Source organism: Vombatus ursinus, unplaced genomic scaffold (genome assembly GCF_900497805.2).
Source record: "Vombatus ursinus unplaced genomic scaffold, bare-nosed wombat genome assembly UNPS02005286.1, whole genome shotgun sequence".
Taxonomy (NCBI): domain Eukaryota; kingdom Metazoa; phylum Chordata; class Mammalia; order Diprotodontia; family Vombatidae; genus Vombatus; species Vombatus ursinus.
In genome coordinates this window covers 11,803,248-11,817,497 of record NW_020945064.1, presented here as the reverse complement: position 1 = coordinate 11,817,497, position 14,250 = coordinate 11,803,248, and the positions used below count along the sequence as shown (strand labels likewise).

Sequence of the window (14,250 nt, the reverse complement as noted above, 5' to 3'; positions counted from 1 at the left end):
GGTGCAGTGAATAGAGTACCGGCCCTGAAGTCAGCAGGACCTGAGTTCAAATACGGCCTCAGGCCAAACACTTGACACTTACTAGCTGTGTGACCCTGGGCAAGTCACTTAACCCCAATTGCCTAAAAAACAAAACAAAACAAAACAAAAACCTCTCATTTGATCCATACATTACTGCTATCATCCTATATCTTTCCCCTATTGCATGCTCAATGCCTCAAAGCATTTGATACGCCTTGATATGATTTGATACCTCTACATCTCTCTCTTCTAAATCTCTGCAGTATGGCTTCTGATCTTATTATCCAACAGAAACAACTCTTTGCAAAGTTACCTTAATCTCTTAATGGCCAAATCCAATGGCCTTTTCCCAATCCTCATCCTTCTTGACCTCTCTCTAGCGTGGTGTGTATGTTTGGCCTAGATTCTATGGAAGCTGTACAAGATGGTGGCAGGGAACACAGGCAAAGTGCCTTCTTTAAGGCTGGTTCCCTATGGTGTGGCTCCTTTGGCACATCTGCTTCATACCTCACCATTGCTATCTCCTACACAGGCACACAAGAACCATTGGGCCTGAGTGTCCCGTGAACAGAGATGACAACAGTGGGTTTCTAGCTCTATCAACTAGTGTTTGTGGGACCTAAGTCACTTAACCTCGTTGGGGCCCCTGTTTGCTTTCTCTAAAGTGAGGAGTATGGACTCAATGGCCTCCAAGAGTCCCATGGTCCTGTAAGCTGAGGTCTCTCCTCACTCTGACACTTTATGCCCCTTAGACTCAGCAGCAGCACCTACCCAATCTCAGTTCTGCTCAGATATTTCCTACCTTTGTTAATATGGGCCACTCACTTGATTTCTCTATGCCTCAATTTTCTCATTTATAAAATGGCGATAATAATGTCTCCCTCACTGGACTGTTGAGAGACTTAAATGAGATAATGCAAGTAAAAGTTCTCTAACTTTAATTTCTTTCCATGTGTCTGCATAGCAATTAAAGAGGGCTATTATAATAGCTTGAAACCTACTCTCCCAAGAATATGTTTAAAAGGTGGGAGACTTTTCCTGGCTGGGTTGTTTCCAATATTATTCATGTTCTACATTATTGGCAAAGAGGGCCGACGTGTCTGGCTGTGTTGTGGATGATTGTCTTGAGGCATAATGAACCAGCCCGAGGGTACACAGTTTTAGGCCAGGACATTTCTGGCTTTCTGGGCCTAGCCTTTCTCTCCACAGACTGACTGTGCTCTAAACATGTCCCTTTCTTCTGCTTGGCATCCTCATCATTTCTGGAACGTTCTATGCTAAGAAACTTTTCCCATATAATAACTTTGCTAATCGGCCCTTCTAAGCCTGTGACATCATAGGAGAGAAACTGAACAGATGAACTTAAGTAAGCCCGCTTCTCTGGCTAGAGGACCCCTGGCTCTCTTCACTATCCTTGAGTTATCTTGATGCTTGGAAGGTTGATAGATCCAAGGACTCCATCCATCGGACACAGGAGGAGTGATGGGAGCTTGGTATGCTCCAGATCCAGGAGGCAGCATCTCACAGAACCGCCGTGGCCTCCTTCCTCCTGCCACAACCTTGAAAGGTCATCTCTCCTGTAGCTCTGCTGATGTCTCTGCTTGTGCCTCTTCTTTGCCTCACTTCTGCTTTGGAGGTGATGGCTGCTGCCCTGTTGAGAGGAGGCTCTTACCCTCCTGTCTGCCTTCCCTTGCTGTCAGCCTCCTCCCTGCCTCCTCGTGAGGAGATATCCATCCTTGGATGTCTTAAGTCAAGTGACATAGCCTTCCTTGTGTATATTAAAATGTATCCAATAAAGGGCAATGTTTAATCCACATTAAACAGCTGTTCTCATTCTTTTATGAGATCCCCTGGAAGTCTCAGAGATGGCGCAATGGATTGGAATGGTAAGACAGCAGATCTCGTGATGGGTTCATGGAGAAAGCATGAGGGAAGGGCCCAGAGACTAAAAAGACCAGCTTACGTAATTCGTGATTTGTTGTTGCTACTACCAAACGCTCTTATTTTTGTCTGGTCCTTAAGGGACCTATTTTGAAGACTAGAAAAGAATGGTTTATAATTAGTGTACCAAGGTCAGTGGTATTAGAGAAATGCTCAAAAAAGCCATCTTATTCCATTAATTTCCTTAGCAAATCTTTTTTCCTAGATGATACAAAGATACTAGGAATTTAGTGCTGGAAGATTCTTTACGGATGATCTAATCCAATCCTCTCATTTTACAAGGGGAGAAACTCTGGTCCAAGGTCAGTGGCGGAGGAGATTTTAAAACCCAAGTTTTCTGACTTCACTCCACCTCCAGGGCTATTTGTAGTATAAGAAGTTACCTTCCTCTAGAAAACAGAGTCCAGTCTCTGAGTTAGAACATGCAGAGTTATTTTCTGGTTTTTTTTTGTTTTTTTGTTTTTTTTTGGGGGGGTCTAATTTATTGAGGATTTCCTATATTTCCAAATTTATTTTCTCAACTGATTCTCACCAGAACCTGGAAGAATCATTCTAGCATGCTGGGAATCATTCAATAGGGCAGCCCCCAAAGAGGACCCAACTGGCTCAAAGCTAAGGGGGACCACACCAAGTCAGGCTTGCTGGGCTCCACAGAGTGAGGCAGGAGAGACAAGAGGCCTTGTTGGTCTCAGGAATTCAGTTTTTAGTTTTCCAAATTGTGTTCCTCCCTGTGTGCACCCTGTAGGCTATGGAAGAGGCTCGAGGGGTTGGGCTCAGCTTAGCTTTGTGCTGCCTTGACTAGGGCTATGGAGGCAAAACAAGAGCTCTTTATTCCCCACCCCTCCCACAAAAAAAAAAAAAAATCTACCCTGGACTCATTACTTGAAAATCTCTCTGAGTATGAACTTTGAGACAAACAGAAGACATTCATTGCCAGAACTATAAATTCGCTATGAAAAAAATCCCTGCTTGATCTCATGTTACTGTGCACCATATACCCTATACTCCTTTTTGTCCCTAAACATATCCTGTGCTTTCCCGCCTCTCTGACTTTGCCCATGCTGTTTCCTCTGAATAACCTTCCTTCCTTCCCCATCCATCCTTTAAAGGCCAACTCAAATGCTCTCTCTCTCCCTCCTCCATGAAGCCTCCCCTGAATTCCCTGCTGGGTCAGCGTTACCTTTGAACTTCACACATTATTTTAATGCACTTTGTGTACAATGTATTTAGTAATGATGGTTTTTTTTTCTTATTCCACTGCTAGATTGCAAGCTTTATGAGCGGAGGAGCTATGTCTGGTATAGGCTTTGTATCTCTTCCAGCATCTAGCACTGGCCTCTTTACAGAAGGACAAGGTCTGTGATCTCATTAGAACAGGAGGAACTCCTGGATGAGGACAGTCCCTCTCCCAGTGCAGGCTGGCACCTCCTCTGCAATATCATCCTAGAGAGTTGCCTAAACACTCGTCCAGGGTCAACCGATGCTTATGTGTCAGAGGTAGGACCCTGGTCTTCCTGGTTTCTAGCTTGGCTTTCTCTCCACTGTGCCATGCTGCAAAATTCTCCCATTGCATACAGTAGGGCTTAATAAATGTTGGCAGAATGGAAATGATGCTTCTCTTTACTATTAGGTATAACAATAATAGCTTATATTTCTGTAACACCTAAGGTTTATAAGATGTATTCTGCACAACAGTACTGTGAGACAGGAAATATGAGGGTTTTGTTCTGTTTTTTAGATCAGCACGGTAACTTCGATGGCACAGGGAACTTCCAACGAGCAAACACTCTGTACAAGTGGGTAGCATCTGCTTTGAAACTTAGTCTTAGGTGCCTGGAGCACTAAGGTTAAGTGACTTGCCCACGATCATATAGCTACTATGTGTCAAAGGCTAGACTTGAACCTAGGACTCCCTGACTATAAACATTACGCTATGGCTGCTTCTTGGTACAAATATTTATCACCTCCATTTTACAGATGAGTAAACTGAAGCTTATGAAAGTTTTAACTTATCTAAGGTCACACATGCAGCTGGGTGACATAATAGGTGGAGTGTTGGACTTGGAATCAGGCAGACCTGAGTTCAAATCCTGCCTCGGACACTAATTAGCTGTGTGACCCTGGGCAAGTCATTTCACTGCTCCCTACCTCAGTTTCCTCATCTTTAAATGGAGATAATAATGTTACCTCAAAGGTTGTGAGGATCAGATGAGAAACCTTAGAGGACTTTATACAGGTGTCCCAAAAGCTCTAATAGATTAAAACAGCACTAAGATTTTTGGGACACCCTGTATAGGTCTTTTTGCATAAAAAGAGGCGGATTGTATTAGAAATTGTTATAGCATCCTGTGGAGATTCAAGAGACCTGGGATCGTGAATTACCAAAAGAAATAGAAGAAACCTAGTCTGGGTTCTGCCTTCTCCCTGATCCCAGGTCCTTCCGCCCTCTCTATCCCTGGCCCCCAGAGCCAGTGGATAATAGGAGCCGTGCCTCTCAAGCATCTGAGGGAAGGATCTATGTAAGGATGTCTTGGGGGATGGTAAGCAATAAAAAATGCATGTGGAAAGCTTGTCTGCTCTTCCTGCCTTCAGCCTGTGGCAGGACTCATTCCCCTACTCCTTCGCCACTCCCAGCACTTAGCCCTCATCCCAGGGGCTGGAGGGCTCCAAAGAAATCCTGGCAGACATTTGAAAAGCTTCTCTTCCCTCCCCCATTCCATGCAGGCCTTTCTGCTCCCTTTCCTTCCACGCTTAACCAAGGCCACAGCTATCAGGGTCACATGTCCTCTCAGTTCTTACATTTGTGAGGGTTAAAGTAAGTGCCTCCGGAGGTCAGGAAGTCTGGGTAGGTAACACATGGCCTCTTTTTCATAATAACGAAAGCGATGGCTCATGCAAAAAATTGTACTTTAGGGTTTACAAAGCACTTTACATCCCATCATCTCCTTTGATCCTCCCAACAATGAGCAACCCTGGTGAGGAAGGAAGTGCAGGTCTCAACTCCCCTCACTAAGCACAGAGAAACAGCTCCAAGTTACAGAACTGGGAGATGGGAGAGGTATCACTCAAAAAGTGATCTTCTGACACTAAGCCTTATCCATCAGTCCCTATTATCATGTGCTGGTTGTTATTCCCAAATATCTCCCACTTCTAGTTTGTTCCTTTTCTGAAGAGCTGAAAGTCATATCACCCGAGCCTCAGTCTTCCTATCTAGGAAATGGAGACAAGAGCATCTCAAGATTTTTATATTGTCCAGCTACTCGACAGTAGCATCCTTCCTCGCATAACTGCTGTGAAGATCCAGCGGGAGAGGAGATGTGAGGCTCTTTGTAACCAGAGAAGATATAAACGTCGTCTGCCCTTGCTCTGAGCTTCAACCTTAGGCTGAGAGTATAACTGAAGGAATGTTTCCCATCCCCTACTCAGATGGATCTGGGAAGCTGACCATGGCACTCCCCTGCTCAATAACCTGCAGGAGCTCCCAATTACTTTGATTACCTTTAGGATTAAACATAAACTCTTCTGTTTGACACTGAAAGCCCTTCACAGCCTGGTCCCAATCTACCTTTCGAGCCTTGTTACATATAACTTCCCTTTCTTTTTAATATATCTCCAAGCAATCTTTGTACTGGGCAACACCCCCTCCCCACCCCCCATGCCTAGAATGAATTCCTTCCTCACCTCCACTTCTTATGGAGCCCCTCGTTTCCTTTATGATTCTGCTCAAGAGCCACCTTCCACATGAAGCTGGAGTCTGGATCCATTCAGCTGTCAGAGTACCCCATCTCTAAATGCAGTGGATAGAGCACTGGGCCTGGAGTCAGGGAGACTCCTCTTCCTGAGTTCAAATCTGGTCTCAGACACTTACCAGCCATGTGACCCTGGGCAAGTCGCTTAACCCCATTTACCTCAGTTTCCTTATCTGCAAAATGAGCCGGAGAAGGAAATGGCAAACCAGTATCTTTGCCAAGAAAACCCCAAATGGGGTCATGAAGAGTCAAACACTACCACTACCACCATTTTGTACAGCCCTATATAGGGACATGTTGCCTCCCTAGAGAGACTGTAACCCCCTTGAGGGGACAGACTACTTGCACTTTCATCCAGTACCTCCAGTACCTAGCATTGCACCTAAGAGTAATTTATAAAAACTTTAAGGTTTGCAAAATGCTCATCTCATCCACATAACAACCATGGAAGGTAAGTGCTATTTTTTTTTTTTTTTTGGTTGATAGGCAATGGGGTTAAGTGACTTGCCCATGGTCACACAGCTAGTGAGTATAAGTGCTATTCTATCTCCATTTTACAGATGAGAAATTGAGGCAAACAGATGAAAAGATTTGCCCAGGATCACAGTGTTAGGAAGGGTCTGAGACTGGGTTTGAATTCATGTCTTCCTGACTCCAGGTCCATGCTCTACCCATGGAGTCACCTAATTACTTGAAGACTAGGCACATAAAAAGGGCTTATTGGTTGGTTGCTTACTTATGAAAAAAAATCTCTGTAAACCTTAAAGTGCATTAGAAATCAGAATTATTATCGTCCCCATTTCCCACCATATACTCTGATGTATCCATTTCTTGGGATAATTTTGTAACAGCTGATTCTTCCTTCTCTCACTAGACATGGGGTCTCCAATCAGCCTTGGCTGGACCTCTATATCTGCCTGCCACCTCCATGAGGGAAGTCAGAGTGTCACAGGTATTCATGTCACTTTGGGGAAAAGAGGGAAGCCCACAAAATCACAAATACCATCTCAGGTCTATAGCCCACCTCTTCCCAAAGGACCCATGGTCTCCACCCTTATGACTTTGGTTAATAAAGAAAAAGTATTCTTCACTGATAAGGAGAACACCCCCTTGTCACACATGATGGCCCATCTCCTGAAAGAAGTTACTAAGGGACAGCCCTAAGCGTGAAGGGTCAGAAAACAGGGGGGCTGTGCCAAGTATAGAGTCTGCACCAGGGACAGGAAATTTACACCCGGGATCACTGGAAACAGTCTCAAAACATTTAGTCATAGCTCAGGCTTTCAGTCGAGCCAGCTGCGTCTCTGGGCCCCAGTCCTTCATCTAAACGGCCTCCGTGGATGTTTGTCACCGAGAAACAAGAGGTGTATCCAGGCCTTACCTTTCAGACAGGATAACTTAAGTCCCATATTTTTATTCTTTTAGCCTGGGGTAGGCCTCTGCTCTACTGCTCCTGTAAGGAGAGAAGCAGTTGGAAAAGCTCAGAGAGGGGTACAATTTATGCTAAGATACCATAGTTTTGTATTAGAAAGAACATGTGTTTCTTGCTGCCCCTTGGTACAGATCCAAATTAGTACACAACAGGAAATTGTGGTCTGAAAGCGCCACCCCCAGAAGCCACTGAGTGATGTCACGGCGCCTGTGACTGCATCTGCCTTCAGTTTCCTTAAAGACAAGAGTGTGTGTGCACGTGCCTGTGCCTGTGTGTATGTGTGTGTGTGTGTGTGTGTGTGTGTGAGCACCTGAACAGAAACTTTCAGGGCTATCAAAGCCAAATAGACTGTCACACACTATTCATGTGTTTGGGCTATACTTGGCTGCCTAAAGTATGAGTGAAGGCCCTCCCTTGGTAGATGAACAAACTTTCTCTGGTGCTCCAGATCCCAGTCTTTTCGAGTCTGAGGGTCCTTTTTCTAATGTCAAAAATTTCTCATATACCCAGTTATTCTATTGGCATGTGTTGATTGAGGAACTACATCATGGTGAGAAGCAACTCTGAATTGAGTAATGCTTTTAAATGAACGTTCATTTTATTATTATTAATAACAATAATAATAATACCATCTGCACACTTATAAGAACGTTCTTGCCACCAAAGTCCTTGGAACTGTCAAATGGTTCAATATCAGGAACTGATGTAATTTCATCAATTTAAATCATATCAAAGAGAGGAAGCATTACCAGCTATTTGGATGCTGTCCCCTAAGGACCATGGGAGTTTTCCATTGGACTCGTAGCTGAGACTTTTCATGTGTTGTTTCCCCCTTTAGAATGTGAGCTCCTTGAGAGCAGGGACTGGCTTCCTTTTTATTTATATGCCCAGTACTTAGTAAAATGCATTGTGTATTATTTAATAAATGTTTCATTCATTCATCTTGCTGGTGACATCCTTAGTTTAAACCCAAGGGCTGGTGTAGCAGAGATAGTAATGGCTTTGGTGTCAGAGGACCTTGAGTTTGAAACCCCTCATTGTCCTTTACTAGCTGTGTGACCCTGGGCAAATCACTTAACCTCAGTTTCCTAATACATACAATGGAAGAATTACAGATGATTTCTAATATCTCTTCCAGCTCTGCATTTAAGATTCTATTGTCTTGAGAAATTCATGGCTGGCAAGTATAGAAGCCTATTCAATCCCATCATATGCCCCTCCACTGTTCTCTGAGTGACCCTCAAGTTTTATGAATGAGACATATTGTCTAGACAGGGAGGGGAAAGGAAAAAGCATTAATTAAGCACCTACTATGTTCCAGGCACAGTGCTAAGGCATTACAAATATTATCTCATTTGATACCTCACAACAACCCTGTGAGGTTGGTACTATTAGTATCCCGATTTTACAGTTGAAGAAACTGAGGCAGACATAGGAATAAGGCCTGGTTGTCAGCCTGAGCTGGAGACTGGGAATAAGTTGTAATAAGTAGGTGTCTGAGATCAGATTTGAACTCATGTCTTCCTAAGTTCAGGCTCAGTGCTCTATCCACTTGGCCACCTAGCCACCCAGCTAGGCTTGTTTACTTATTATGTCACACTGAATTTTTTTTGGAACCAGACGAAGATCAAAATGACAATGCTTGATAGACGTTTGGATTTTTGGACCCCTTACATAAATCTCCCACTGGTCCAACACCCACAGGATAGTAATCACTAGTTTAAGGGTTTTTTCAGATGAGGGGATCAGTGCTTCTCCACTCAAGGGAGAACAGAGAAAGTCACCGGCCCAGGGTTGGTCTGAAGGGAAGATCACAGGACCTGGAGCAGGGGAACCCATTTGTCTGGGTCCATGAAGTATAGGAGAAAGAATGACGGAGAGGACATGAGTGTCAAGGGAATGTGATTCTCTACTGGACTCTAATGCTTATCGGTTGTGCGACTGTGGATTAGATAAAGTCGTTTTCTTATCTTGGCCTCCTCTTCCTCATCTGAAATGTGGAGATTATACTTGTACCACTTCCCTTGAAGTTGAGAAGCCAATAACAATATCTATGCATATACATATACATATAATCATATGTATGTAAATATATGGGAATGTGTATATATGTGTGTATATGTATATATATGTATATACATATGTGTGTATGTGTATATATATGTGTGTATATGTGTTTATATATATTGGGCATGATAGCACATGCTTGTAATCCCTGTTCCTGGAAAGGCTAAAACTGGTAGATCACCTGAGCTTGGGAATTCTGAGCTGCAGTAGGCTCATCCCAAGAGGAGTTCACACTACCGTCTGGCAACACTATGGTGGGCCCTGAGGGCAGGGGCCTCTAGACTGCCTAAAGAAGGTTGAAGTGGTCAAAAACAGAGTAGGTCAAATCCCCTCTGCCTATCAGAAAGGGGAGTAAGGTCATGAATGACTGCTATGCGTCTAGCTGGGTGATATAGGGAGGCTGACACTCAAAAGAAATAAATATATAAAGAAAAAAAACAAAGAAACAAAGGAAATAAGGAATAAATGAATAAACAAATGAATAAATGAATGAATAAATAAATCATAAGATAGAAAAATATATGAAGAGGAAAGGAAGGGATGTATTTAAATAGCACCTATTATGTGCCAGGCACTATGCTATATCCTTTTTATAAATAGTATCTCATTTGATAAAGTATCCTGTAATGCTAAAGACTGCTCTATGAATGTGTGTTGTTGAGTGGTGTAGGACTGTGGAGTGCTAGACTGGGGAGTCAAGAAGAGATCTGGGTTCAGATTCTAGCTTTGACGCTTACTAGCTGTGTAACAGTAACCTTGCCCTCTCTAATTCACTGCTGTCTCCGCTGGGAAGTGAAAATTGTGATAACTGCAAGCTCTCACTTCCCAGGGTTCTTGGGAGGAAAATGCTTACCAAGCTTTAGAAGTGCAAGTGAAAAGTGATATATGATTAAGCTCTATTAGTCATTTGCGCCTCAGGGGAGTGGATTTATCAGTATTTTTTTTCTGCAAGTAAACAGATTTTGATAAGAAGGAAGGCAGATGGAGAAAAACTGTAGGGTTGTTTGGCAGAGATCGCTTAAGTTTTATTTGAGTCTCCAGACAAAGCCTGGAAGATTTGACTGAGAGGGAAATCTAGAAATCCTGATCCCACAATTTAATGTTCTGTTTGCTCTCCCTATTCTCCACCCCAACTCTTAAGGCTCAAGGTTAAGGGGAATAAGGTCCTGGCCAGATTCATCTCCATTTCCCTTGAATGAGAACACTGATCCCTTTAAAAAAAAAAAAAGGCTCTTAGACCAATGGTTCCCAAGTTGTGGGTGTTGGACTACTGGGAAAATCATTGCAAGGGGTCTGTCTATCATACTTCTATCAAGCATTGTCATTTCAATCTTCATCTAGCCCCCTCTCCCAAAATGCAGTGTGGCATTAAAATAAGTAGGCAAACATTCCTTTATCCTGAAAGGGATAGAATCTTTTGGATATATCAGAGATAGAGGTCTTGGAACCAACTTTCAAAACCCAAGGTTCTGTGGGGCTGTAGAAAAGGAGGTCATCACCCCATCAAATTGCCCTCCCTTCTCCACAAGTCTGGGAGACAATCCCTCTCGAAGTCCCCCAGAATAGCCTTTTCTGTCTTTTGTCACTTAGCGGTTCTCTTAGGCATTTTAAAATTTTCCAGGGGGCTAAATGACAAAGGGGAGGAGCCATGTTTTTGGAAAGCTCAGGAAATGGGCAGAAAGAAAAGAGGGGTAGTGGGTGCCCTCTGGGGGAGCCATAGTTGGATGCCATATTTCGTCTATACCAGGGATAAGCCCCAGAAGAGATTCTGATTAGGGATGGCTGACGATGAATCAAGTTAGATTCTGGAGACAGATTAGGGTGTAGAGTCCAGAGTAGCCCTAACAGCTGTCTACACAGGATGGGGACAGATGTTGGAGCTTTGGAGGGAAGTCCATCTTTGGTCCAACGCACACCAGTCAGGGTGCTTTCTGTGTCACCCAAGTACAAACCACCAATTAAGAGATATCAGAGAGCTGATATGCCCAAGAATGGAAACCATCCCTTCCTATTGGCTTACTAATCTTTGCCTTCCACTATTGCGTCATCTCCAGACTGAACCCTGATGGGAATTATGTCGTATTCTGTCCCTAACTCTATCCTCGTTGTTTCCTTAGACACCCCTGGTCCTACTCTTGTATTCTTGAGCTCCTACCTCTACCCCAAATTTGGTGAAAGAACATTATTACATCAATTATTCTCTGAAGGCATTATGGGAGAGGCCTACAGTTCATTTGTTGTTAATCAGCCTTCAAGCACTGGGCTAAAGAGAGGGCAAGGGAAGCATCAGGGGAGAAGTTAACTATGTTCTGGGAGAGGCTTATGGAAAAAGGCTTCCAGAAACTCAGCTTACATCATAGGAGGTGGTCCTGGGTCCCATTAGGGCAGCCACTTCCACCTTGACAAAAAGCCAAGCTGTGTAACACATTGCAGAGGTCTCATAAATATTTGAAGAATCCCAATGTGAAAGGGCTACAGTCTTCCCTGAAAAGTTGTTAGCAAAGTAAAATTTCACAGACTGAATCTTATACCCTCCATTGACTTCTCTCTTATTCTGCCATTGACTTGGAAACTGAAGGTGCATTTCCATGGGATTATCAGTTGAGAACTCTTAGGTAAGAGCAGAGTTTAAGTGAAATTCCCCATTACACTGTACTGGGCACCCTAGCCGTCTAGATGCATTCCAGATGCTTTATGCTCTTTGAGGGGTAAATGGTCACTTTGGTACTCTCAAGAAAGCAGTATAGTAGCTTTAATATAAATTTGTGTGTAAAAAAATCCTCTGAGTTTGACAAACAAGCAGAAAATGGCAGAAGTGAGACTGAAATCACTTCTCAGGCTGCTATCTATAGCGTGTCCAGGACGGAGAAGCCAGTCCTATGCTGTTATTCAAGTGACTTTGTTAATCGGACTTCTGGTGGTGGTGATCAGGGAAGCCAAATCATCACCAACAAGGCTGGGAGTAGGAAAAGGTAGAACATTAAGGGGTCAGGGAAATGCTGACCACATACATTTTTGGTTTATACATTTCCGAATTGTGAGTTTCAATATACTGAGCTTGATTACTCATAAAAACAATGGCTAACATTTAATGTTTGCAAAGCACTTTATGTGTGTTAACCCATTACAACAACCCTGTAAGGTAGGGGCTATTATTACCCTCCTTTTACAGATGAGGAAACTTGGAAATGAAAGATGTTAAATGACTTGTCTAGGGCCATACAGCTGGTAAGTACTGGAGACACATTCAAACTCAGGTCTTTCAGACTCCAGGCATAGAATGCATTATAATAATAATTTCTCACATTTCTACAATGTGTTCAGGTTTCCGAGACCCTAATATTGTTAGACAAGTTTTAAGGGTGAGGAAATGGAGGCTGGCAGAGGCTTCAGGTCCTGGATTGTATTAGAGAGTCTCTGAGTCCCCTTTCTTCTTTTGTGATTCTGTGAACTCTCCAGTGCCACCCAACTGCTCAATGCCAGAGCTAAGGATCAAACCTGAAATCTCTGACTCTGATTCCAAGCTTCTTCCACAATATAGAATAATAACATATTCATAGACTGCTTTCAGCTTTGTAAAGTGCTTTTTTGTTTTGTTTTATTCCAATAACCACAGAATGTTTAGACTGGAAGGGACCTTAGTTGGACCACTAGATATTGCTTATATGTTTGCTGAGCAGAAGGAAATTTTTTTTTTATGTGTTACATTCGTAGCTTTTTGCATGCTGGGTGGTGAGGGGGAGTCCTGGGTTCTAGCCCTAGCAGACCTTGGATGAGTCATAAAATCAAAGCATGGGAGAGCTAGAAGGGGCTCTCTAAGATAGTGGGGTCAAACAAATAGAAAAGGATCTCATTGGGCCCCATATTGACTTGGAAGACCACAAATTAACATTATCTATGCTGTATTGTATCTGTATTTATTTTGTCAAAACGTTTTCCAACTACATTTTAATTGAGTATGCACTAGGAAGTTTTGAAGGCTGCATTGCTCCTGCAGACTTCAAGATGACCCAGTCCAACCCCTTGATTTAGTAGAGAGGAAAACTGAGGCACACAGAAAAAAGTGACTTGCTCAAGGTCACTCAGCTGGATTAATGACAGAATGAGGAATTGAAATCTGGGTTCTTTCTACTGTACTACCCGGCTTTTACAGGCCATGCCACTTCCACTTTGCCTCTGGGTTCTCAGCTGTTTCATCTGTCAAATTGTACCAGATGGTCTGGAAGGCCCATTCCAGCTTTGTGCTCAGTGGTTCCTGTTAGCTCTGCTGTTCTATGGTTCTTTGAGTTGGTGTTCCAGTGCTTAGGATGCATGTTACCCAGCATCTGTGGCTGCTACCAGGCTGAAGGTGGAGCTGGTCTGATGATGGCTGCCCTCAGGGTTAGGCCTTCAGACTGCAGCCTCTGAAGCAGAGCAGAGCCAGCTGGCCCATTCAGGACCTGAATGCACCCCCATTCAGCCCAACTAACAAGGCTAATGAATGATAGAGCTTGTTCCTAAATGAAGGCTTTGGAAGGTAGCTTGGCATCATGGGATGAATACTACACCTGGCTTAGAATCTTGCCTCTGCCCTGTATAGCTATGTAACCTGAAGGGAAGTCTCATCCCCTGGAGGATGCTCAGTCTCCTATTTTGTAAAATGAAAGGGTTGGGCAGGTTGTTAACTTTTTGTGTGTCCTGGACCCTTTGGCAACCTGGGAAAGCCTATGGACCCCTTCCAAGAATAGTATTTTCTAGATTCACAAAATAAAATGCATAGGATCACAAAGAAAATCAACCATATTGAAACAGTTTTTTAAAAAAGTCTTGGATTCCAGGTAAAGAACCTTGTGTTCTTAGGTGGTACAATGGGTGGAAAAACTGGAGTTAGAATCCTGCCTCAGACACATCTAAGAAAGGCTAATTGCTAGTGACTTTACATCAGCCTCATACACCAGAATCACAGACCTACCAGCCCAGGACAATAGAGATAAAGAGGCTTCCCAGGCCACATTCCAGTACACACACACACACACACACACACACACACACACACACACA

General features: G+C 43.4%; 1 protein-coding gene across 1 annotated transcript in view; it reads right to left on the bottom strand.

Moving 5' to 3' along the window:
• Positions 1-14,250, bottom strand: part of CUNH16orf74 (chromosome unknown C16orf74 homolog) — a 57,661-nt gene that overhangs the window by 39,607 nt on the left and 3,804 nt on the right. The window contains exon 2 of the mRNA XM_027845868.1: positions 7,093-7,164. Coding sequence (XP_027701669.1) covers positions 7,093-7,120 — 28 coding nt within the window. The 5' untranslated portion in view covers positions 7,121-7,164. The remainder of the gene's footprint in view (positions 1-7,092; positions 7,165-14,250) is intronic.